This window comes from Mobula hypostoma, chromosome 3, assembly GCF_963921235.1.
Source record: "Mobula hypostoma chromosome 3, sMobHyp1.1, whole genome shotgun sequence".
In the NCBI taxonomy this organism is placed as follows: domain Eukaryota; kingdom Metazoa; phylum Chordata; class Chondrichthyes; order Myliobatiformes; family Myliobatidae; genus Mobula; species Mobula hypostoma.
In genome coordinates this window covers 24,794,553-24,818,349 of record NC_086099.1, presented here as the reverse complement: position 1 = coordinate 24,818,349, position 23,797 = coordinate 24,794,553, and the positions used below count along the sequence as shown (strand labels likewise).

The 23,797-nt window shown below is 41.7% G+C and overlaps 2 protein-coding genes across 4 annotated transcripts in view; one reads left to right on the top strand and one right to left on the bottom strand.

The window, feature by feature from the left end:
* The window catches only part of dnai1.2 (dynein, axonemal, intermediate chain 1, paralog 2), a 206,416-nt gene extending 205,385 nt beyond the window's left edge, over positions 1 to 1,031 (bottom strand). The window contains exons 1-2 of the mRNA XM_063042782.1: positions 983 to 1,031; positions 496 to 623 (exon numbers count right to left, since the gene is read on the bottom strand). Of these exons, the coding sequence (XP_062898852.1) occupies positions 496 to 522 (27 nt within the window). The 5' untranslated portion in view covers positions 523 to 623; positions 983 to 1,031. The remainder of the gene's footprint in view (positions 1 to 495; positions 624 to 982) is intronic.
* A 2-nt stretch (positions 1,032 to 1,033) lies between these two features.
* fam219aa (family with sequence similarity 219 member Aa) overlaps positions 1,034 to 23,797 on the top strand; it is a 52,879-nt gene continuing 30,115 nt past the window's right edge. Inside the window, exons 1-2 of one of the 3 annotated variants that reach the window (XM_063042785.1) lie at positions 1,034 to 1,356; positions 19,754 to 19,853. In XM_063042785.1, coding sequence (XP_062898855.1) covers positions 1,297 to 1,356; positions 19,754 to 19,853 — 160 coding nt within the window. In that variant the 5' untranslated portion in view covers positions 1,034 to 1,296. The remainder of the gene's footprint in view (positions 1,357 to 19,753; positions 19,854 to 23,797) is intronic. The other 2 variants (XM_063042784.1, XM_063042783.1) reach the window with 2 other exon arrangements.

Sequence of the window (23,797 nt, the reverse complement as noted above, 5' to 3'; positions counted from 1 at the left end):
AATTTACATAGTACTATTTAACTATTTATGGTTCTATTACTATTCTGTTACTATTTATTATTTCTATGACTATTACTATTTCCTATTTACTAATAATAATATTACTATTATTATTTATTATTTATGGTGCAACTGTAACGAAAACCAATTTCCCCCGGGATCAATAAAGTATGACAATGACTATGACTATATGGTACGTGTTATCTATGAGGTAATTGAATAGGTGGAGGGGGAAGGACCAGGAGGGTTATGGGCCGAACGCCGGCAAATGGGACTGGCATGGGCGATGCTGTGGTTAGTTCTGACCAGTTGGGCCGAAGGGTCTGTTTCCGTGCTATAAGACAGAGAATCTTTCCACAAAACCAGATCCTCCCCCCACCCCCGCGTAATGTCGGGCGAACGACCATCGCCTCCCGCACCAATTAACGTGCAAACATCTGTAGCGGTAGAAGGAAAGAGTTTTCCTCTAAAACAATATATTTTTACTGTAATTACCGATCTAGATCTCTGTTTCGGCGGCATCTCGAGCAACCGAACCGGCAAGGCAACCGACTCCCGCAGCCGGAAGTTGAAATCCGTCTCCTAGGCAACGGCAACTTCCGCTGCTGCAAACCCACTCCTCTCTGAGAAATGAAAGTCATATCCCAGACGTCAGTAAAAATATTAAAAAGAATAGAAAAAAATCCGACAGTGTAAACATTCACTTTGAATGATGCTTATCATTGATAAAGGAAAATACGCTGGAAGCATCCAGTAGGTCAATTAGCATCAAAGACAAGATAATCAGATTTTAATGTTTCACGTTCATCCATTTTGTGTTATTGCATCAAATTTCCAACAACTCCAGTTTAGTTGTTTTTTTTAAATTGCTTTTTGAACATCACTTCCCCGAAGCCGGACGTCACCAGGGTAACGGGATTACCTCTAACGGCGCCTAGCCGAATGGTAGTGTTTGCGAAACAAAATTATTTTTTAAAATCACCTCTAAAAAAAAAGTGCTTGCTCGTCTTGCATTGTTTGCTACGCCGTTGATTTTTGCTGGGAAAAGAGAAGGAGTTTTTGTTGCGTGCTGGGTGGGGGTCCTGAGAGGTGAGGTGGCTCCGACTTCCGGACCCGGAAGCTGGAGTTGAGTCACGGTCTCTGCGTGAGATGGAGACTGGCGCCGGGCTCGCTTAAGGAATAAGATGAGATAATCACACTGGCCGCAGGACTAAACAGTAACGGTGTCACGAACAGCGAGCGCTGGGTCTTTATTCGTGATAGACAAAGGGCCTCAACATCACTTCGTTGCTCAAAATGATGGAAGAAATCGATCGGTTCCAAGTCCCTACCGCCCGGTCCGAAATCCAGCCGCTGGTAAGAAAGGAAATTCAAAACAAATGTTTTTGTTTTACTTTATATTGTGTAAATTCAGTAATCATTGCTCCTTCCAGTGCTTGTTTTCATTAGTTCAATCTCGGGGCCTTGCCTGGTGGTTTTGTTTTGGTGCCAGTAAGGCTCAGCCGTCTCTTTTTAAATGTTATTTTTAAAAATATTGTTTACTGTTCGTTTTCCAAAATGTCTCGGCCTGTGGTTATTACTTCCAATGTAGGTTTCAAGCTTTTAGAAAATAGTGTGTTCATGTCGTGAGTTTCCAAGCTTTAAAATGTCCGGGGACTGGTTGGGCCTCTGATGGGTTGCTGCTTTTGTCCTGTCTCCAAGCCTGAACGTCAGAGAGAGCGAGCCAGCCAAACTTGTGAGTGGATTGCGGTGCAGGATGTCGTCGCTGTCTACTTTTGAATCTTAAAAGGATGATGCAAGTCATGTTAAAACAGAACTATATAATTTTAATTTTATAATGTATGTCTTGTGACTGCCTTGTTTTATTTTTAGAGTGAATGTCAAGTAGACAATTAATGCATCCGATGGTTACAGCTCAAAAGGAGGTCAATTCATTGAATCCATCGTCTGTACCAGCTCTGTGTAAGAGCAACCCAAATAATCCCCCTCCCATTTTTGCACCCCCCCCCAGAGTCCTCTAAGTTCTCTCCTTTCAGTCTCTGTTTCCATGGCCTGTAAAATGTCCCCACTACACTCCTGATAATGCACACCAGGTCCTAACCTGTCTCTCTCTGTTTGGTTGTAGGGTGGGCGTTGGGGGGAAGTAGGGCAGGGAAGGAGCTTCATCTTTCTTTTAGTTCTTGTACTATGCTGCCCCTGTTCTTGAGCCTACAACCATTGGAGTTAGTTTCTCTTCAGCATTCTCGGAACTTTTTTGCCCCTTTTCTAAACTGGTGCACAGAACTGGTTGAATTGGTGGTTTGTATATATTCATTGTGCCTTCCAAGCTATTTGACTCTTCTGTTTGAGTTTCTTTAACTGCCTCGCCCCATGTTTAACAACCTGTGCCACATATTCTCAGAAGTCTCTATTCTGCTATCCCCTTTTGTTTATACTGCCTTTTCTTAATCAAAATGTAATAGTTTGCATTTCTTCATGTCAGTACAGTTAAGATTAAAATTAGGAAGTGCTGAAAATGCTTCTTGTAGATCAGATGGCACCTGTGCAGACATGGTCACCTGAAATGTTAACTGTGTCTTTATCCCTTCATCGATGCTGCCTGACCTGATGTGTATTCATAGCACTTTGTTTCCTTTCAGGTTTCCATCTACTGCAGGAATGCGATTAGACATCAGTTAGATATGGTTCATGACCTATGAGAGCATTTTCAATATAAATTTATTATAAAAGTATGTATATGTCACCATATACTAGCCTCAGAAATGTTAAATAAAATTCAGAAGTTCTTTGGTTTCAGCTAGATCACTTTCCATTCTCCTAAGCACTAATAAGTACAGGCCCTACCTGCTCAGCGTTTCTTCCTGTTTCAGCTGCTTCTGCCAAGAATTACCCCAATTTTCTGCACTGTCTCCATTATAAGCAGATATTTCATAAAATATAGAGGCCAAACTGAACATGGTATTTTAAATACAAAATCAAATGTTCAATTCAGTTGCATCCAAGCTCACTTTTTTTTTGCGCTCTGAGCTCTGGTATAATAATGACCAACCTTCCCTTGGCATCGTAGAGTAAAACAGCACAGAGACAAATCTTTTGGCCCATCTAGTCCATATTGAGCTGATCTTTTGCCTTGTCTCATCTTTCTGCACCTAGACCATTTCCTGCCAAATCCCTCTCATTCATGTACTATCTAAAATTCTCTTAAATGTTACAATTGAACTTGCATCTACCACTCCCACTGCCAACCCCTTTCCAGATTTGCACCATCCTCTGAGTGAAGAAGTTTCCCCTCAGAATTCTTTTCAAATATTTCAAATTTTGTGTTAAATCTAGGACCTCTAGGTCTAGTTTCATCCAACTTGAGGGGCAAAAGCCCTATCCTCATAATTTTGTATACCTCTATAAGATCTTCCCTCTCACGTGTACTTCATGGAATAAAGTCCAAACCTATTTGGGAGTCCTAGTGCAAGATTCCCAAAAGGTTAACTTGCCGGTTGAGTTGGTGGGAAGGAAGGCAAACATGATGTTAGCTTTATTTCGATTGAATTGAATTGACTTTATTTTTTACATCCTTCACATACACGAGGAGTATAAACCTTTTTGCTACATCTCCATCTAAATGTGCAATCGTAGTAATTATAATAAATAGAATTGTCAATGTAATATAGAGTACACTCAAATCAGCATGAGTTCATCAGTCTGATGGCTTGGTGGAAGAAGCTGTCCAGGAGCCTGTTGCCCCTGGCTTTTATGCTGCGGAACCGTTTCCCGGATGCTAGCAGCTGAAACAGTTTGTGGTTGGGGTGATTTGGGTCCCCAATGATCTTTCAGGTCCTTTTTACACACCTGTCCTTGTAAATGTCCTGAATCATGGGAAGTTCACAACTACAGATGCGCTGGGCTGTCTGCACCACTCTCTGCAGAGTCCTGCGATTAAGGGAAGTACAGTTCATACCAGGCAGTGATGCAGCCAGTCAGGATGCTCTCAATTGTGCCCCTGTAGAAAGTTCTTAGGATTTTAGTGCCTTCCTCAACCGTCTAAGGTGTCACCACACAGCTGGTATGTACAGACCACGTGATGTCCTCGGTGATGTGGATGCCAAGGAACATGAAGCTGTATACCCACTCAACCCCAGATCCATTGATGTCAATATGGGTTAACCCATCTCCATTCCCCCTGTAATCCACAACCAGCTCCTTTGTTTTTGCGACATTGAGGGAGAGGTTGTTTTCTTGACACCACTGTGTCAGAGAGATGACTTCTTCCTTGCAGGCCACTTTGTTATTGTTTGAGATAAGGCCAAACAATGTAGAGAACTAGAATATAAAAGCAAGGATGTAATGGTGAGGCTCTATAAGGCATTGGTCAGACCACACATGGAGGGAGTATTGTAAGCAGCTTCTTATCTAAGAAAGGATGTGCTGCCATTGGAGAAGGTCCAGAGGAGGTTCACAAGAATGATTCCAGGAATTAAAGGGTTAACATATGAGGAGCGTTTGATGGCTCTGGGCCTGTAGACGCTGGAGTTTAGAAAAATGGGGGTATCTTATTGAAAGCTATCGAAAATTGAATGGTCGAACTAGAATGGACATGGAGACGATGTTTCCAATGGTGGGGGAGTCTAGGACCAGAGGGCACAGCCTCAGAATAGATGGTTGTCCCTTCAGAACAGAGATGAGGAATTTCTTTAGCCAGAAGTGGTGAATCTGTGGAATTCATTGCCACAGACGGTTGTAGAGGCCGTCATTGGGCATACTTAAAGTGGAGGATGATAGGTCCTTGATTAGTAAGGGCGTGAAAGGTTATGGGGGGAAAAGCAAGGAATGGGGTTAAGAGGGATAATAAATCAGTCATGATGGAATGCTGGACCAGTCTCGATAGCTGAACGGCCTCGTTAAACTACAAGATATGCTCTTGCCTTTTTCCAATTTAGAATCTTAACTTGATGACCAGCCCTATCCTTCTCCATAATTATCTTGAAACCATCCCATTTGTACATGCCCAACCTGGAAGAGAGTCCAGTGTTCCAAACACCTGAAGCCCTCCTCCTACACCATCTCTTAAGCCATGTGTTATTCTGGACTATCTTCCTGTTATTTGCCTCACTGGCACATGACACTGGTGGCAATCATTACCCTAGAAGTCCTGTTTTTTTGTAACATGGCACCTAATACCCAGAACACACTCCAGGACCTCTTTCTGTATATGTCGTTGGCACCAACAGGACCGTGACTTCTGGCTGCTCACCCTCCCACTTAAGAATACTGTGGACTCCATCTAAAATGTTTCTGACCTTGGCAGTATACCATCGGGGTTCTCATTACAGAATCTCCCGTCTCTTTCCCTGGCCAGTGAATTCCCCATCACTACAGCCTTCTGAGCCACGGAACCAGACTCCGTGCCGGAGTGCCACTATGGCTTTTCCCTGGCAGATCGTTTCTCTCCCCCCACCCCCCCCCCAACTGTACCCAAAGCAGTAAACTCTTTATCGAGGGGAATGGCCACAGGGTTACTCTGCACTGACTTCCTATCACTTTACCTTCTATGTATGTTACCCCGCTGTCTGCATCTTGCAGCCTAGGTGTGACTGTCTCCCTGTAACTTCCCCCAGCCTCCCAAATGATCTGGAATTCATCCGGCTCCGTCTCCAGTTCCCTGATGCTGTCTTTGAGGAGGTGCAGCCAGATGCATTTCTCATCAGAGTGGTCATCAAGGACACTGGAGGACTCCCTGACTTCCCACAACTTATTGAGCGCCACTATAGTGTGGCTGTTAGCACAATGCTGTTACAGCTCAGACATTGGAATTCAGAGTTCAATTCCAGTATTCTCTGTAAGAAAGTTTGTACTTCCTTCCTGTATGCACATAGGTGCCCACAAACCAAAGATGTACTGGGTAATAGGTTAATTGGTCATTGCAAATTGTCCTGTGATTAGGCTAGGGTTATTCGGTGGGTCAGAAAGGTCTGTTCTGTGCTGTATTTCTAAATAAAATAAATAAAAATCCTGCAAGAGGAGCATACCACTGCCCTGACTGCCATTTCCATTGTTCTAACTGCAATAAGAAAGAAAGAGAACTTATCGAAACCTCAGTTGTATATAACTTTGTGTTTCACTGTATTAAGGATCCTGTCATAGTTATTTCACTATGTTAGGAAATTTGTTGGGTGGCAGGGTGAAGCTGCATCTCAACCAAAAGAGGTGTAAAGTGCTCCTTCCTTCTGCTAGCCTGCAAGTTACCCTTGGGCAAGGTGTCATGCCTGCTTAGCCCCCCACCCTGAATAGGGTCATGTGAATCCATGGGAGCAGGTGATGGATGGTCGTATTAGCAGCTCGTGTGTATGACAAGTCCTGGTTATGTGACCACTGATACTGGGCAGACAATCTCTGAAGAGCATTGATTGGCTGGGGTCACCCATCTTGTACAGACACTGCCCAGAAGAAGGCAGTGGAAAACCATTTGTGTAGAATTTGCCAAGAAAAATCATGGCCGTAGACCATGTATGCTCATGTCATATGACACAGCACATGATGATAATGAGATAATATGGCATTTCCATTCTTTCTTCCAAAGTGCACAACCTCACATTTTCCCACATTATACTCCCTATGTCAACTTCTAAACCACTCGCCCAACCTAGCTGTATCCCTTTGATTCAGATTTATTCATTGATCACATAAACATCGAAACCTACAGTGAAATGCAGCATTTTTGGCAACAACCAACACAACCTAAGGATGTGCTTGGGGCAGGCTGCAGGTATCACCAGTGCCAGAGTAGCATGCAGACATTGTATCCTACTTGATACACAGATGTATCTTATCAGCAGCAAAATTTGTTTGCAGTACACTGTTTCTTCATCCAAGTCATCAATACGGCTTATAAATAGTTCAGACCTGACCACTAATCTCTGTGGCTCCCTGCTGCTTACTGATTGCCATCTGAAAATGACCCATTTATCCCTGTTGTACTTTCTTTTAGTTAGTTAACTACTTAACTAGCCATGCCAATCTATTTTTCCTAACGTTGTGAGATCTTACTTGGACAGTAGCCTTTTATGTAGCACCTAATTTAAAGACTTCTGGAAATCCAGTGTTTTACATCTTGTTCTTTTTTTTTCTGTGTATCACATCCTCTAAGGTATGTAACAAATGTGTGAAACTTGATTTTTCTTCATAAATCAATGCTTTGTTGTCTTTTGATTTATCTAACAAAATAGCTATTATTATAATAATTGATTCCAGCACTTTCCCAAAAATCTCGATTCTTGCTTTCCTTCTCCTTTTTAATAAAGCAAGCATTACAAATATAGTTTCCCAATCTAGAGTAATTTGGTAGTTTACAACCCATGCCTTCCTCTCCTAGGCAGCCATGTCAAGACCCTAAGATGCAGGCAACCGAGGTCATGCTTAGTTCTCAATTTTTAGCCCCATTAATTTTTCTACTAGTAATAGAGTAATAAAGATTATGTAAATTATACCTTCCACTTAGTTTCTTAAGATGTTTTTGGTTTAGTCTGCAGTGAAGAACATTCCATTAGAATATGCCATTTTTCATTTTCCTATTATTAATCACACATTCCAATTCTCCAAGTGACTAATCTTGTTACAGCTACTGTTTCTTAGAAACCTCTAGAAATTCTTATGTTCATTAAATTACTCCTGTATTCTTTCTCTTGACATTTTTGTTCCCATCATCCTCTGCTGCTTTCAAAAAAAAGGTCAAAGCCTATGGCTTGGCAACATTGCATATCTTTTTTTTTCAATTTAACAGCATTCTTACCTGGACAGACCTAGAGGTCCATCCTTGCAGAGCATTTCTTCCACACTGGAATATACCTTTTGAGGTTGATGAAATGTCATCTTTAATGTCAGCCATTGCTGATCTACTCTTTTAGCCTATAATCCATTTCCTGAGTTCACCTCAGACAATTCTGTTCTCATATCATTGTAATTTATTTAACTTGAAACAACAAAGTTCAGGGTAAATTTATTATCAAAGTATGTATGTCTTGCAGGCCTTTACAGGAAAATAAAGACATTCAGTAAAATTCATGAAAAACTAAATAATGAAGTTTGACAAACAGCCAAAGTGCAAAAGAAGTCAAGTCATACAAATAATAAAAAAGGTAAATAAATAATATTGAGAACATGAGTTGTAGGGACCTGATAGTAGTGAGAAGAGTGCGTGGCCTGGATGATGAGAGCCCTTGATGGGTGCTACTTTCATGTAGTAATGCTGCTTATAGATCTGCTCAATGACGGGGTGGGCTTTGACTGTCAGAGCCACACTTCTCGGCTTTAAACTAACTCTGACATTATATTTCATGATTTCCATTTGAATCATTGAATTAGGATGTAACCGTGTATGTCAAGTGGAGACCCTGGAGTGCAGCGGCAGCATTGTTGCTGTCTCAGCCGCAAGGATAGGAATTTGATCCTGAGTTCAACGTTTTCGGTGTGAAGGCTGATTGTTCTTTTCAGCATAAGATTCTTCTGCTTCACAAGGACCTGGTTTTAGGTAAACTGGATACTCTTAAGTTGCCCCTTTGTGTAGGTGAATGGCAAAAGAATCAAATAGGAGTCGATGGGTCTGTGTGACAAAATAAGTTGCAGGGAATAGGGAAATAACATAGTGGAATAGACTGAATGGGGTTTGTTAGTGACATGGGAGTTGGTCTCCTGTGCCTGTGCTTGGGTGGCATGGTAACATAACACTATAACATTGTCGGCAGCACACACAATGCTGGAAGAACTCAGCAGGCCAGGCAGCTTCTATACAAAAGAGTAAACAGTTGACATCTTGGGCAGACACCCTTCATCAGACTCTTATCCATAGATGCTGAGTTCCTCCAGCATTTTGTGTGTGTTGCTTTGGATTTCCAGCATCAGCTGATTTTCTCGTGTTTGTGTTGCATTATCAGCACCCAGGGTTCAATTCTGCCAGTGTCTATAGGGAGTTTGTATTTTCTCCCCCGTCACAGTGAGAGTTTCCTCCCGCATTCCAAAGATGTACAGTTATGGTTGTAAGCATGCTACATTGGCGCCAAAAGCAATATGTGGGCTGCTCAGCATGATCCTCACTAATGACACATTTCACTGCACGTATCAATCTATATGTGACAAATAAAGCTAATGTCTTATATGCATATATTTTGCACTTACAGTGACAAAGATTAACTTAACGAAGATAATGTATGTCACTATAAATGTAAGATGGAAGCATGTAATCTTTGTATTGAAGGAATGAGAAATTGTTTAATATTAGTTTCCCAACTTTTTTTATGAAGTGAATATTTTCAATTCATGGTTATTTCTTCAGAAAATAGTGAATATCATAAACTGTGCAAAGGAAACTGTATATAATTGTTTTGTTAGTAATTATACTTTAGACCCTATTTACAATTGAGTTGAGATCGGTACAGTCAAAATTCAATGAGAGATTATTAATGGACTTGCTGTTTTTTTTAAATAATATGTATAGTGTTGGTAATTGCTAGCAAAAAAAATAGCCAGCAAAGTTTTCTCCCACAATTGTTTACTTCATATGGTTTGTGATCAATTGCCTTTACAGTTGGTCACTTTTTGGATGCTTCAAATGTACCTTTCAAGGGAAAAGAAAATGATGTTTTCGCAGTCAGAATGGACTAACATTTCTGTGGTGCTTCATATCCTCAGGAGGTCATTAAGAATTCCAGAAATTTGACTTTCTTTGCAAGGGTAATCAGCATTGTGCAGACAAGCATGGCAACTGGATTCCATGATTAGCAAATGCCATAAATTGCCTGTTAATTTATTTAGGCAGTTTTAGATGATAAGATATGGGAGCAGAGTTGGGCCATTCGGCCCATTGAGTGTACTCTGTCATTACATCATGGCTGATGAATTTTCCCACTCAATCCCATTCTCCTACCTTCTCCCTTTGCCCTGTTACACTGACTAAACAGGAGCTTATCAACCTCCACTTTAAATGTACTCAATGACTTGGTCTCTGCGATTGTCTGTAGCAATAAATTCCATAGATTCACTACTCTACTAAAGAAATTTCTCCTTACCTCTGTTCAAATAGGACATCCCTTGATTCTGAGCCTCTGCGCTCTGGGCCAAAACTCCCCCGCTATAGGAAACGCCCTCTCCACATCCATGCTATCTAGGCCTTTCAATATTCAATGGGTTTCAATAAGCATTCCCCCCCTATATTCTTCTAAACTCCAATGAGTACAAACCCAAAGCCATCATATACACCAAGTATGTTGACCCTTTCATTCCTAGGATTATTCTTGTGAACCTCCTGGACCCACTTCAATCCCAGCACATCCTTTGTTAGATAAGGGCCCAGAACTGCTCACGATACTCCAAATGTGGTCTGGCCAATACCCTAAAGCCTCAGTATCACATCCTTCCTCTCAAAATGAATGCTAACATTGCACTTCCCTTCCTTATCACTGATTCACTTTGCAAGTTAACTTCGAGGGAATCCTGAATGAACACTCCCAAATTCCTTTGCACCTCTGATTTCTGAATTTGCTCTCTGTTTAGAAAGTAGTCTATGCCTCTATTCCATAAAATATAGGAACAGAAGCAGGCCATTCAGCCCATCAAGACTGCTCTGCCATTCAATCATGGGCTGATCCAATTCTTCCAGTCATTCCCACTCCCCTGCCTTCTCCCTATACCCTTTGATGCTCTGGCTAATCAAAAACCTATCTATCTCTGTCTTAAATGCATCCAATGACTTGGCCTCCACAGTCACTCATGGCAAAAAATTCCACAGATTTACCACCTTCTGACTAAAGTAATCTCTCCACACCTCTGTTCTAAATGGACGTCCTTCAATCCTGAAGTCGTGCCCTCTTGTCCTAAACTCCCATACCATGAGAAATAACTTCGCCATATCTAATCTGTTCAGGCCTTTCAACATTTGGAATGTTTCTATGAGATCACCCCTCATTCTCCTGAACTCCAGGGAATACAGCCCATGAGCTGCCAGATGTTCCTCATACAGTAACCCTTTCATTCCTGGAATCATTCTCGTGAATCTTCTCTGAACCCTCTCCAATGTCAGTATATCCTTTCTAAAATAAGGAGCCCAAAACTGCACACAACACTACAAGTGTGTGTTCACGAGTGCCTTATAGAGCCTCAACATCACATCCTGGCTCTTATATTCTATACCTCTGGAAATGAATGCCGACATTGCATTCAGCTTCTTCACCACCGACTCAACCTGGAGGTTAGTCTTTAGAGTATCCTGCGCAAGGACTCCCAAGTCCCTTTGCATCTTTGCATTTTGAATTCCTTCCCCATCTAAATAATAGTCTGGCTGTTTATTTCCTCCGCCAAAGTGCATGACCATACACTTTCCAACATTGTATTTCATTTGCCACTTCTTTGCCCATTCCCTTGAACTATCCAAGTCTCTCTACAGGCTCTCTGTTTCCTCAACACTACCTGCTCCTCCACCTATCTTTGTATCATCGGCAAATTTAGCCACAAATCCATTAATCCCGTAGTCGAAGTCATTGAACAACACACATAAAAATTGCTGGTGAACGCAGCAGGCCAGGCAGCATCTGTAGGAAGAGGTACAGTCGACGTTTTGGGCCGAGACCCTTCGTCAGGACTAACTGAAAGAAGAGATAGTAAGAGATTTGAAAGGGGGAGGGTCCCACGTTCACCAGCAATTTTTATGTGTGTTGCTTGAAGTTCCAGCATCTGCAGATTTCCTCGTGTTTGCGTCGAAATCATTGACATACATTGTAAAAAGCAGCGGTTCCAACACCAACCCCTGTGGAACTCCACTGGTAACTGACAGCCAGCCAGAATAGGATCCCTTTATTCCCACTCTGTTTTCTGCCGACCAGCCAATGCTCCACCCATGCTAGGAACTACCCTGTAATTCCACAGGCTCTTATCTTGCTAAGCAGCCTCATGTGCGGCTCTTAGTCAAAGGCCTTCTGAAAATCCAAGTACACTACATTTTCTGCATTTCTTGGTTTAGGGTCCATGACTTACGGCTGGTAACAATTCACTTTTAGATGACAGGCGGGTAGCTGGTGCGTGCCGCTGCCTGGTCGAGGACCGCAGAGAGCGCGCAGTAGGTCGTGCGCTGTACGGGGGCGTGGGTCAAGTGTACGGTGTGGGATGAAGTTAAAATAAATTAGAGCAGCGCACACTTTATTTACATGTTATGACAGGTGCGTTCATGTAAGTGCCAATGGATCAGCGCTGTCCAGACATTTGGTTCTCGTGGTCTGCCTATTGGGGTTGTCTAATCATCTGCATCTCAAGAAACTACGCTGGCTTTGGCCTACCTTGTCATGTGCCTCCAGGTACTCTGAACTCATCCCTTACAATCGATTCCAACAACTTCCCAAACACAGATGTCAGGCTAACAGGTCTATAGTTTCCTTTCTGCTGCCTCCCACCCTCTTAAATAGCGGAGTAACATTTGCAATTTCCTCGTCATCCGATACAATGCCAGAATCTACCTATTCTTGAAAGATCATTGTTAATGCCTCCACAATCTCTCTAGCTACTTCCTTCAGAACCCAAGAGTGCATTCCATGAGGTCCAGGAAATTTATCCACCCTCAGACCATTAAGCTTCCTGAGCATCTTCTCAGTCGTAATTTTCACTGCACATACTTCACTTCCCTGACAGCCTTGAATGTCCCGTATACTGCTGATGTCTTTCACTGTGAGGGCTGATTCAATATATACATTCAGTTCCTCTGCCATCTCTGCGTCTCTCATTAGAATATCTCCAGTGCAATTTTCTGTTGGTCCTATATCTACCCTCAACTCTCTTTTACCCTTTTAAAAAAAACTTCTAGTATTTTCTTTGATGTTAGTCACCAGCTTCCTTTCATAATTCAGCTTTTCCTTCCTAATGACCATCTCAGTTTCCTTCTGCAAGTTTTTAAAAGCTTCCCAATCCTCTATCTTCCCACTAACTTTGGCTTCCTTGTATGTCCTGTCTTTTGCTTTGGCTCTGACTTCACTTGTCAGCCATGGTAGTGTCCTTCTTCCATTCGAAAAGTTCTTATTTGGAGTATATCTGTATTGCACTTCCCTCATTTTTCACAGAAACTCCAGCCATTGCTGCTGTGCTGTCCTTTCTTCTAGTGTCTCTTTCCAATCAAACTTGGCCAGTTCCCCTCTCATGACATTGTAATTTCCTTTATTCCACTGAAATACCGACACATTGGAATTTAGTTTCTCCTCAAATTTCAAAGTGAACTCAATCATATTGTGATCACTGTTTCCTAGGGTTCCTTAACCTTAAGCTCTCTTTATCACCTCCAGGTCATTGCACAACATTCAATCTAGCACAGCTGATCCCCCAGTGGGCTCAACAACAAGCGGTTCTAAAAAGCCATCCCTTATACATTCTACAAATTCTCTCTTTTGAGGTCCTTCTACCAATGACCATGACCATGCGCTTCCCTACATTATATTCCATCTGCGACTTCTTGCACCATTCTCTCATTCTATCCAAGTCCTTCTGTAAACTCCCTGATTCCTCAGCACTACCTACCCTTCCACCTATCTCGTATCATTTGCCACAAAGCCAACAATTCTGTCATTTAAATCATAACATACAACTTGAAAAGTAGCAGTCTCAATACCGACCCCTGCAGATCACTGCTAGTCAATGGCAGCCAACCAGAAAAGGCCCCCTTTATTCCCACTCTTTTTCACCTGCCAGTCAACAAATTCCTCAAAGAATTCCAACTAATTTGTTGGGCATGATTTCCCCTTAAGGAAGTCATGCTGACTTTGGCTTATCACATCATGTGCATCCAAGTACCCTGAAACCACATCCTTAATAAAATAACATCTTACCAACCACTGAAATCAGGCTAACCTATAATTTCCTGTCATTTGTCTCCCTCCCTTCTTAAAGAGTAGGGTGACATTTGCAAGTTCCCTTGGGAAGCATTCCAGAATCTTGTGATTCTTGAAAGGTCATTCAAATACCTCAACAATATTCTCAGCTCCCTCTTTCAGAACCCTAAAGTGTAGTCCATCTGGTCCAGGTGACTTACCTAAGTTCAAACCTTTCAGCTTCCCAAGCACCTTCTCCATAGTAATACCGGCTACTCTCACTTCTGCCCCCGACACTCTCAAATTTCTGGCATACTGTTGATTTCTGTCACAGTGAAGACTGACACAAATGCATATCAAGTTTGTCTGCTATTTCTTTGCCCCCCTTTACTATCCCTGCAATGTTATTTTTGAGCGGTCTGATATCTACTCTCTTTTTTACACTTTATATATCTGAAATAGAAATGGTATTTCAGTTTCAAGAATATTCTCAGTCACTTTGGGAAGAATATTCTGTCGCTGTCACTCCTCGTTGACTCGTGGGAAATCTCTGTATACAATAGACAAGATCCATTTGGGATAGCACTGAAATCTTTTGGAGCATGCAAAAACCCAGTGAAAATGGCAGCTGGGACAATTCATCAGCCAACATGCCCATTTACCTGAAGCAAATTCTGCAGATACCTTCATGGCTTTCATCAGCCACCTCAGAAGCAATGGAACTGATTGAAACAATCTATCTTGTATTTTGAAAGACTATCCAAGAAGAATTGCCACTTTGTGCCATAAATGATCTTGATGGTCATTAAGTGAGCTGAAGCAATCTGTAATATATTTTTTAAAAAGATTTTATTTTAGCCTGGTATAAATATTCCTGTATGTCTTGTTGAGTGCCACCAGCTTTTTATGGGGGCATCATTGCTGGCAATTATGATGTGTAGGTCTGACCTTGGAATAGCTTTCCAGTCACTGGGTGATTGTAATTGTGCACTGTATTCTTCAAGCCTCATCTACTCTGGTTGTAGCTCAGCAGAAACTCCCAGTATTTCCCCGAGGGAAGTGTACTAATAAATGATGCACAGAATTAATGCAGCTAATAATTATTACACCCTTTTACTAATTTAATTAACACAGTCCCAGTTACAGGTCCTGTTTCATAAGAAGAAACAGGCTTTTCAGTGTAAACTAATGTAACACTTTAGCGTGACGTTTAGCAAGGCGGATAGAAGAAGATGGCGCCAGTGAACAACGCGACCAAGGGCAACATTCTTCAGACAGTTCATAAAACTACTACTTTCAGATATGACTACCACCAAGCTAAGTGTGATTGCAACCTGTGGTTTACATTTTGATGCCTTGTCTTCGGGCTGATTGAGTGATCTGGCACTTTGCTGTCTATGAGGGAGCTCAGTGAGGTTTGGGGTGGAGTGTGCAGCCTGGAGACAATGATCGACTCCATATCTCGCCAGTTGAAAGTGTCGAGCAATGTTAAAATTAACAAGGATGAGAGCAGAAGGTGAATGGCTGTTTGGTGCCATCTGTCTGCATATGTCCAATCTGGCTCTCGGCATCTCGCTCACCTTTGCCAGGGGATAGTGTCGGGATCTTGGGAAAGGTGTAATTGACATGGTTTGTGGATTGGACACTGCAGTTCATGTTGTATGTATTTCTGGTTTCTGGTTACTCCTCCTTTATTGCTATTTTGTGCGATTTTGATTGGGGCGTACTGGCTTTGCGGCCTGCAGTCAATGTACAACAGCGCTAAATTGAATTCAGCATCCCTGGACTATTTCAAGGACTCTGTGGTTTGATGTTTCATAAGTTCTTTATTTTCGTGTTAAATGTTTGATGTTTCCTTTGAATGGTTTCTGTGGTGTTTCTTTGTTTCATGACTGGGGGAAGAAGAATTTCAGGGTTGTATAGTGCATACATGCTTTGATAAATTTACTTTGAACTTTGAATGCTTTCAGCAGCAGCTGTAAGATCAGTGTTCAATTCCTGCTGCTGTCTGTAAGGTGTTTGCATTTTCTTCCCATGACCATGGGGGTCTCCTCCGAGTGTTTCCAATTTCCATCCACATTTGAAAGGCATACAAGTTTGAGTTAGTAAGTTATGAGCATATGCTATGATTGTGTCAGAAGCATTTGACTCTTACTGACTGCCCCAGTACATTTGTACTGTTAGTTATTGATTCAAACAGCACACTTCACTGTATACTTCAGTGTACATGTGACAAAGGTAATCTTTCTTTTTCTTAATACTTGAACACATAACTGGCTCTGTGGCCCCTCATGAATGGCGTGGATGTCAGTTGACTGCAGCTGCTGCATTTAAATCCATAAATTTAATCTAACTGAAAGCACGTTTTGTCTGTGGCTCTATAGAGTCACAGAAGATATAGTTTGAGGTTTTGTCCTCTGGTCTTAGATTCCCTCACTATAGAAACATCCTCCCCACATCCACTCTATTGAAGTCTTTCATCATTTGATAAGTTTCAATGGGGTCACTCCTCAATCTTCTGAATTCTGGTGAGTAGAAACCCAGAGCCATCAAACAGTCCTCTTATGACAAATCTTTCAATCCCAGAATCATTTTTGTGAAGCTCTTTTGAACCTTCTCCAATTATCTTTCCTTAGATAAGGGGCCCCAAACTGTTCACAATACTCCAAGTGATGCCTTAGCAGTGCTTTATAAAGCCTCAACATTACGTGATTACTTTTATATTTTAGACCTCTCCTAATGAATGCCAACATTGCATTTCCCTTCCTCACCACCGACTTAACCTGCAATTTAACCATTGGCGAATCCTGCACAAGGACTCCCAAGGCCCTTTGCACCTCAGTAGTTTGAATTTTCTCTCCATTTAGAAAAGAGTCTGTCCTTTTATTTCTTCCAACAAAGTGCACGACCATACATATCCTGACACTTTATTCGATTTGCCATTTCTTTCTCCATTTCATGTTTGTTAATAGTCACAGTGAAGTGCACAGGTAATGATCAGACTGTTTTTTTTGGTTTATTCCAGAATTTGAGCCACCGAACTAAATCAAAGGTTGGCTGCTGGGAGACGAGAATGTTCTGTCTCCAACCAACTTAATTTTAGTGCATAGGCAAGCAAAGATATCACATTACATTTCAGGTCAATAATATTGCAATTTGCAACCACGTTGAGGAGGCCACTGAGAGTCTTCCAATAATTCCCCCATTGACTTGAATATTCTGGAACAGCCCTGCATTGCAGAACGTGGCCGGTCTAAAAATGTTGTGGTCTGTTAGATGTTAGATTTTTGTAAAATGAGGAGGAGTAGGATTAAGGGTAGGGAGGTAACTTGGAAGCTTTGTTCTTTTGGTGAATTGCTTTTTTTTAGCGTGTCGCACCAGACAGTCGGCCATTCTTGTCTGGCGCGTGGTGTCAGGATTGGTCTCCTTTCGGATTAACCGGGTCACGATATGAACGTTCCTGGCTCGAACCTTTTTTTATGAGGCCGAGTGGCTAGCTCGACGCTGAACCCGGCATGGATGGAAAACGTGCTTGGGGTGGGGGAGGCCGACTAGGATTTGAACTCGGGAGTCTTCTGTAGCATCTGTGCGGGGGGGGGCGGGGAGCGGGGTCTTCTGCTAAGATGGTGGTGGTGTGCTTGCTTGGTCGCAGTGGCCTTTCTGGGTCCAACGAATGGCGCAAATGTTTGTCTTGTGATCACAACACCCTGTTGGACCTGAGTAATACGAAGTACTGCAGGTCTAGTTCATTGATGAAACTGATAGTACAGGAGCCTTGGTTGTTGTGCGGATGAGGCCCTCATTCCTTTTACAACCACTGGGGAGGAGGTGCTGGAGGTGGTTTGGAACGGAGCAGAGGGGCGGTAGGCTCGCTGGAATCCATGGTAGTCCCTGCAGGCCTGCTCTTCCGTTGGTACTGCTGCAGTTGGTACTACTGCAGACAAGCTGGATCGCCTTCATCTGCAGCTGACCCAGCACGAGATGAGGAATGTCTGCATGCATGTAGAAACATGGCTGCAGGATAGCATTCAATGCACCACCAATCTCCACTCGGGTGTGCTAATATTATTTTGTGACTGTATGTACTATCAGGACTGTGTACTTTGTGTGACTGTACGTACTGTGCTTTGCACCTTGGTCCCAGAGGAACAATGTACACGTGTATGTTTGAATGACATTAAACGTGAACATGAATTGCCTACCTCGTATGGGTTCCTCCATTTTAAGGTGATTGGAGGAAAATATAGAGGGGGATGTCAGATATGTTGGAATGGTGGGTGTGTAGCGCAGCCTGCCAAGGGTCGTCATAGAGGCAAACGCATTGGAGACATTTAAGAGGTTCTTTGATGGGAACATGGATGAATGAAAACCAGAGGCTATGTGGGAGGGAAGAGTTTGATTGATCTTGGAGTAAATTGACACAACATCTTGAGCTGAAGGGGCTAGACTATGCTCTACTGGTCTATTTTCTATGAAGATGTTGCCACTGAAACACTACAGATATCTCTTAAAAGTAACAATGATAAGCTGCCACTAAACAATGGCATTAAACAATCTGAATCTTAAATGTACACTCAGTGGCCACTTTATTAGGTATATCTCATTAATGCAAATATGTAATTAGATAATCATGTGGCAGCATGATGTGTAAGAGCCTACAAACAGGGTGAAGAGGTTCAGTTGTTCAGACCAAACATCAGAACGAGGAAGAAATATGATCTAATTGACTTTATGGAATGATTGTTGGTCCCAGTAGGGGTGGTTTGGGTATCTCAGGAACTGCTGATCTCCTGGGATTTTCGCACGCATCAATCTCTAGAGTTTACAAAGAATGGTATGAAAAAACAAAAAAAAACACGCAGTGAGCAACAATTCTGTGGGTGCAGACATCAGAGAACAATTGCCAGACTGGTTCAAGCTGACAGGAAGGCAACAGTACCTCAAATAATCACGTGTTACAACAGTGGTGTGCAGAAGAACATCTCTGAACACACAGCATGTCAAACCTTAAAGTGGATTGGCTACAGCAGCAAACAACCACACCAAGTTCCACTCCTATGACTAAAAGTGCCGCTGAGTATATAGTTACATTTTAATGTTTCTTCTGATGCTTTATTCAAACATGCTGAATAGCTGAAGTAACCTTACTTTGCAAAAAGAGAGCAAATTAATTTAATATTGAAAGTTCTCCATCAATCACAATACCTTTTTGGTTTTTCTTTTGCTGAGGCTATTGGCTGCTTATGACCCAGCTGGTGGCGTAGCTGCATCAGTGCTGGACTTCGGGACAAAAGATTCCGAGTTCAAATCCAGCCGGCTCCCCTGCACGCTTTCCATTTGTGAGAGCTGGTGATCTCCTTGGAAACTCACCTGGCAGAAGGCAGTGGCAAACCACTGCTGTAACTTACCTCGTACAGGGCTCCCCACTATGGAGGGAAATCATCTGCAACTGGAGAAACTCCGGATGTGACGTACCTTTCCAGTGGCTGCTTGGATGAACACTGGAGACCATTCGTGAAGTTTCTACTGGGCAAGTCTTTGGACTGAAATTCCTCAGAATGAATAATTGAATCGGTTTTGAAGAAAGTTTTTTTAATTCGCCAGTGTAATTTGTAACAAAGAATATCATCCTTTGACTCAAAGTCCAGCAAGTGAACTAACTTGTTTACTGGATTTACACCTATAACCGAGTGAGAATTAAAATTGTGAACGAAAAGCAAGTGCCAGGAACTGGTCGAAGAAGACTAATGCCATCCTAATTTACTTTAGCAAATCACTGTTGTAAAGTGCTTATGCAGACAAAATTACAAAGCAAAAATTGCTGCACATAAGCTGAATTGGTATAATACAATTTCTTTAAACTCCACGTAATATAATTTTAGAATCTGGGTTGTAATGAAAGTATACTTGATTATTCCAAACAGGATCCCACCGCTACCTCCATCTCTGAAGGCGAGTGTGACATCCAAGAGGGCGAGACTGTGGCAATGAATTACAAGCCATCCCCACTGCAGATGAAAATTGGTGAGTTACAATGACTGAATCTAATACTCTGGTTTTATTACGAGGAAATTGTTGGTTACTTTCATGTTAACATTCAGGATCAAACTGTCCTTTTCATTTAATACTGAATTTGATTTTAGCTTCAATTCACTTATTGGTATGTTTTATTGTGACACAGTCTCACTAAAGCTTCATTCCCCTGGGCAATGTAAGCATACATTGCTGTAAAATGGACTGTATCGGAAGAAAAATGTGGATAAATTAAATTTACTGATATTTATCAGCCCTACTAAAATGTAAAGGATATAAAATTAAATGTCTTCCAAGTTAAAATTACAGTTCTCACACACCCTACAGGAAACTTGTGGACAAAATATTGGAGCATTCTTCCAATACAATTAATATACCTGCAGAATTTAAATTGCGTTCAGTTACAATAGCTTGCCTTTCTTAAACTATTCAAACTTCCATTGAATAGTGCTGTACTTGAATTACAATATTGTGGCTCCTTTGAGACTTGGTCTCTAGCTCAGTTGTGCTGGCCTGCCAATCCTGTATTCTGGAACATCACCAGCATTCCTGATCATGTGGCTCTGGCAGCCTGTTCCCCACTAAATTTTGCAGTTGATGATGATGATAGGCATCCACTAGTCTCATGAGACCATGGATTTGCGCCTTGGAAGGTTTCCAGGGCACAGGCCTGGGCAAGGTTGTATGGAAGACCAGCAGTTGCCCATGCTGCAAGTTTCCCCTCTCCACGACACCGATGTTGTCCAAGGGAAGGGCATTAGGACCCATACAGCTTGGCACCGGTGTCGTCGCAGAGCAATGTGTGGTTAAGTGCCTTGCTCAAGGACACACACGCTGCCTCAGCCAAGGCTCGAACTAGCGACCTTCAGATCACTAGATGAACGCCTTAACCACTTGGCCACGCGCCAACACAAATTCTGCATTTATCATAATAGAAGCAACGTACAAATTTTCTGCTTGTCTCTCATGTTTCCATCAGAGCTCAGCCACTGTTCGCGGAAGTTGATCATTGCCTGATTTAGGCATGAACTTAGTTTTCACTGTTAGTACAATTCATGAGTGTGGATTTGGTTATTTTTGTCTATCAGAACATTGTTATTTTCTTCCAACATGAGAGAACTTCATGATAAGAGAGTCTGAAACTGTAAATAATAGCATTAACTATTTAACTGCTTAGCTAGATCTTTTGAATCTTAATATTTACTTAAAATTCATTAATTTTTAATATTATGGAATGTGGGTGCTTGTACTTCTAAGTTTCTGTACTCCTAAGAATAGTTTTATTTTGCATGCGGTATTGACTGAGGAAAGGAATGTGGATTCTAGGAAGCAGAGCATGGAAATATAGGAGGACCAAGGAGCCCAAGTAGGATTGATCTAACTGTTTGGCCATGCTGTACACACTACCTGCTCAGGTTTTTATTCATTTTCCACTGACCAGACCAGCCTAAATTGCCTTAAAATATTATAGGCTGCAAGCTTGAATTGCTGCATGACTTCTTGAGAAGATACTTTGATGTTAGTGTTGGGCAGAGAGTTACAAGACTTGGATGCTGTGATAGCGAAGGAGCAATAATAACCCCACTAATTCCCCCGACTATGACAACCTTAAGGAACTAATATCAGTATTATTTCACCTTGTATTTTTCAAAAAAATATTTCACTTTGGTGGAGATTAGTTATTATATTCAGTTATCTTTAAGTAAAGTAATCATCTTTGTAAACCTAATCTTTCTGTCTCACTCCCTTCCAGCTTCAAATTTTTGTTTTGACAATCCACTTTCAATTTTGTTTTGTCAGTGATATTTTTAAACATGAACGAAGTGAGAAAACTTTTAACTTTTGAGTTTAAAAATGTATTTTAAAAATATATGTAAATACTCATTACTTACTGCTCGTTACACTGCTGGCTTTTAGAGCAGCAATGAAGTCCTCCATATCTGTCTGTCCTTGGCCACTCAGATGTAGAGGGATTCTTTATTGCTGTTTCCTTAACAATTTTGTTTTACCAGTCAGGGTTGTTGGCTCTGAGCTGAACCCCCAAATCTGGAGGACCAGTACCCCACTCTTACTTTGGCCTCTAACTTTTCGCTTGTTTGCCATGGATGACCCTACCAAGAGGCAAAGCATAAAGGCCGGACTTCAGACAACATGCAGTTGCAAGATATAGTTTGTGAACCCTTTGTAATTACCTGGTTTTCTGCATTAATTACTCATTAAAATATGGTCTGATCTTCATCTAAGCCACACAGTAATAGATGAACACAATCTGCCTAAACTAATAACACACGAACTATTGCACTTTTCATGTCTTTGTTGAACACATTGTTCAATCATTCACAATCCAGGCTGTAAAAAGTACGTGAAGCCTTCTATTTAATAACTGGTTGAGCACCAGACATTTCCTGTAGCTGTTGATCAGACTTGCACAACGGCAAAGAGAAATTTTAGACCATTCCTCCATACAAAGCTGTTTCAGTTCATCAATATTTCTGGGGACCTTGCATGGTTAAGGATTAGACTCTGACTTGGCCATTCCAAAACACAGATTTTCTTTTAAACCATTCTGTTGTGATTTACTCAAACATGAGGAAATCTGCAGATGCTGGAATTTCAAGCAACACACATAAAAATTACTGGTGAATGCAGCAGGCCAGGCAGCATCTATATGAAGACGTTTCAGGCTGAGACCCTTCGCCAGGCATGGAGTCAGTAGAAATAAGGCAAACAAGTAGTGAGGTCATGGAACCTATACAAATTGAAGAGGAGGTGGTGCTTGCTATCTTGAGGCAAATCTGAGTAGATAAATCCCCAGGACCTGACCGGGTATTCCCTTGGACCTAGAAGGAGACTAGTGTTGAAATTGCAGGGGCCCTGGCAGATATATTTAAAATGTCGGTATCCATGGGTGAAGTGCTGGAGGATTGGAGTATAGCTCATGTTGTTCCCTTGTTTAAAAAAAGGCTTAAAAAGTAATCCAGGAAATTATAGGCCAGTAAGTTTGACATCGGTAGTAGGTAAATTATTGGAAGGAGTACTAAGAGATAGGATCTACAAGTACTTGGATAGACAGGGACTTATTAGGGAGAGTCAGCATAGCTTTGTGCGTGGTAGGTCATGTTTAACAAATATATTAGAGTTTTTCGAGGAGGTTACCAGGAAAGTGGATGTAGGGAAGGCAGCGGATGTTGTCTATATGGACTTCAGTAAGGCCTTTTACAAGGTCCCGCATGGGAGGTTAGTTAGGAAGATTTAGTCGGTCGGTATACATGGTGAGGTAGTAAATTGGATTAGACTTTGGCTCAATGGGAGAAGCCAGAGAGTCGTAGTGGAGGATTGCTTCTCCGAGTGGAGGTCTGTGACTAGTGGTGTGCCACAGGGATCAGTGCTGGGTTTATTGTTATTTGTCATCTGTATCAATGATCTGGATCATAATGTGGTAAATTGGATCAGCAAATTTGCTGATGATGCAAAGATTGGAGGTGTAATGGACAGTGAAGAAGGTTTTCAAAGCTTGTAGAGGCATTTGGACCAGCTGAAAAAATGAGCTGAAAAATGGCAGATGGAGTTTAATACAGACAAGTGTGAGATATTGCACTTTGGAAGGACAAACCAAGTTGGAACATACAAGGTAAATGGTAGGGCACCGAGGAGTGCAGTAGAACAGAGGGATCTGGGAATACAGATACTAAATTCCCTAAAAGTGGTGTCACAGGTAGATAGCGTCGTAAAGAAAGCTTTTGGTACATTGGCCTTTATAAATCAAAGTATTGAGTATGAGAGTTGGAATGTTAGGGTGAGGTTGTATAAGGCATTGGTGAGGCCGATTCTGGAGTATTGTGTTCAGTTTTGGTCACCTAATTACAGGAAGGATATTAATTAGGTTGAAAGAGTGCAGAGAAGGTTTACAAGGATGTTGCCGGGACTTGAGAAAC